Source organism: Calidris pugnax, unplaced genomic scaffold, assembly GCF_001431845.1.
Source record: "Calidris pugnax isolate Ruff unplaced genomic scaffold, ASM143184v1 scaffold54, whole genome shotgun sequence".
In the NCBI taxonomy this organism is placed as follows: Eukaryota; Metazoa; Chordata; class Aves; order Charadriiformes; family Scolopacidae; genus Calidris; species Calidris pugnax.
The window spans coordinates 15,816,023-15,818,210 of NW_015090864.1; the positions used below are offsets into that span (position 1 = coordinate 15,816,023).

Genomic DNA, 2,188 nt, shown 5'->3' on the forward strand with positions numbered 1-2,188 from the left:
ACGGGCGCTCCCGCCCGCGGCGCCCCCGGGCGGCGGCAGCGGCGTCGGCTCCGGGCGGGCCGGGCCATTAACCCCGCTTAATTCGATGATGGGCACTAAGTGCACGTCCCCGGGCTGCCCGGGGCTCCGCTGCGGTAGCGCTCGGGGTGGCGGCACGGAGCGCCCCTCGCTCCCCCGCCTTAGTTTCGGGGCTCCCCGGGGGCTGGGGCGGGGATCCCGGGAAATAACCCCCTTCGGAGCAAGCAAGCGCGACGGCTCGGGCTGCCAGCTTGGCGGAGCCGTGGTTAATGAATGCACAAACCCCTCTCCTCCGGATGAAAGGCTGAGCCCCGAGGGGAGGAGGCCGAGCCCCCCCACTCCCCCGGCGCTGCCACCGGGCCCCCAGCGCCCCGTTCCTGCCAGCCCGTCCCCGGCTTGGCTGCTCCCCGCACTCAAGGCTACAGGAGGATGCAAAAGCATTGCAACACCCAGGATGCCAGAAGTCTCACTTGCAGCCGCGTCTCTCTTTTTTTTTTTTTTTTTTTTTTTGCCAAAGTTATGAAAAAACTATGTTTGGGCTCGATGCGGCGCAGAGGTGCCAGGGTAACACCAGGGTGCAGGTGAATCATAGAACGGTTTGGGTTGGAAGGGACCTTAAAGATCATCTAGTCCAACCCCCCTGCCCTGGGCAGGGACACCTCCCACCAGACCAGGTTGCTCCAAGCCCCATCCAGCCTGGCCTTGAACCCCTCCAGGGATGGGGCAGCCACAGCTTCTCTGGGCAACCACCCATTCCAGTGCCTCACCACCCTCACTGTAAAGAGTTTCTTTCAGGTATCTGACCTAAATCTTCCCTCTTCCAATTTAAAACCATTACCCCTTGTCCTGTCACTGCACTCCCTGACAAAGAGTCCCTCCCCAGCTCTCCTGTAGGATCCCTTCAGATATTGAAAGGCCGCTATAAGGTCTCCCTGGAGCCTTCTCCAGGTTGAACAACCCCAGCTCTCTCAGCCTGTCTTCATAGCAGAGGTGCTCCAGCCCTCTGATCATCTTCGTGGCCCTCCTCTGGACCCGTTCCAACAGATCCATGTCCTTCCTGGGGACCGTGAAGTCTCCAACCCAGTGGGTCCAGGCCATCCTCCCAACCTGGGATGCCATGCAACTCGGGGGGCTTCCACGCCTCCCGCTCTGTCCCCCGGGGTCTTCCACGACCCACGCAGCAAGAGCAGGTCCGTGGGTCAGAGCCATTGGCAAATACACCCCAAGGTAACTGTTCTTCCAACATTTTTTTTCGAAAAACTGCTGTTGGGAATGGAAGCACGAGACGATGTTCCACCACCGGGCTCTGACGCAGCTCCTGTGGGTCATGTTTAGCTTGAACCATTTTCCTTCGCTCAGACCCCGGGTCTCCTTTCCTCAGGGCCAGGTTCCCCTCAGACCCCGGGTCACCTCAGATCCCGGGTCTCCTTTCCTCAGGAGCGGCTCCCCTCAGACCCCGGGTCTCCTTTCCTCAGGAGCAGGTCCCCTTCGGGCCCCGGGTCCCCTCAGACCCCGGGTCCCCCTTCCTCAAGGCCAGGTTCCCCTCAGACCCCAGGTCCCCTTTCCTCAGGAGGGGCTCCCCTCAGACCCCAGGTTCCCTCTCAGGAGCGGCTCCCCTCAGACCCCGGGTCTTCCTCAGGGCCAGGTTCCCCTCGGGTCCCCTCAGACCCCGAGTCTCCTTTCCTCAGAAGCGGCTCCCCTCAGACCCCGGTCACCTCAGACCCCGGGTCCCCCTCCCTCAGAGCCCGGCTCCCCGCAGGCGCCCCCGGCCCCCTTTAGAGCCCGCCGCGGCCTCACCTCTGGTGAGCAGGACGGCCATGGCGCACAGCTCCAGTTGCAGCCAGATGAAGATGTAGCTGGAATGGCGATCCATTTACCCGCCGGCGCGGCGCCGCTCGCCACAGCCCGCAGCGCAGGCACGGCCGAGACGCCGCCGCCGCCCGCCCCTGCTTCGCCGGAGCGCCGAGAAGCCGCTCGCCCGCGGGCAGAACCGTTGCGCGGCCACCGCTGCGGCGGACGGGCGAGAGGAGGGGAGGGGGACGGGACGGCCACCGCTCTCTGCCTTCCCCCTCACTCCTCCGCGGCGACCCCGTCCCTTAACGCGGCGCCAAACCCGGTACGACCCGGCGGGCGCTGCCTCACTGACACAGCGCCGGCGCCTCCCGCCCCG

General features: G+C 64.9%; 1 protein-coding gene across 1 annotated transcript in view; it reads right to left on the reverse strand.

Moving 5' to 3' along the window:
- BAMBI (BMP and activin membrane-bound inhibitor) overlaps positions 1-2,173 on the reverse strand; it is a 7,455-nt gene extending 5,282 nt beyond the window's left edge. Inside the window, exon 1 of the mRNA XM_014945182.1 lies at positions 1,816-2,173. Within this exon, the coding sequence (XP_014800668.1) occupies positions 1,816-1,891 (76 nt within the window). The 5' untranslated portion in view covers positions 1,892-2,173. The remainder of the gene's footprint in view (positions 1-1,815) is intronic.
- Between the last annotated feature and the right edge of the window lie 15 nt (positions 2,174-2,188).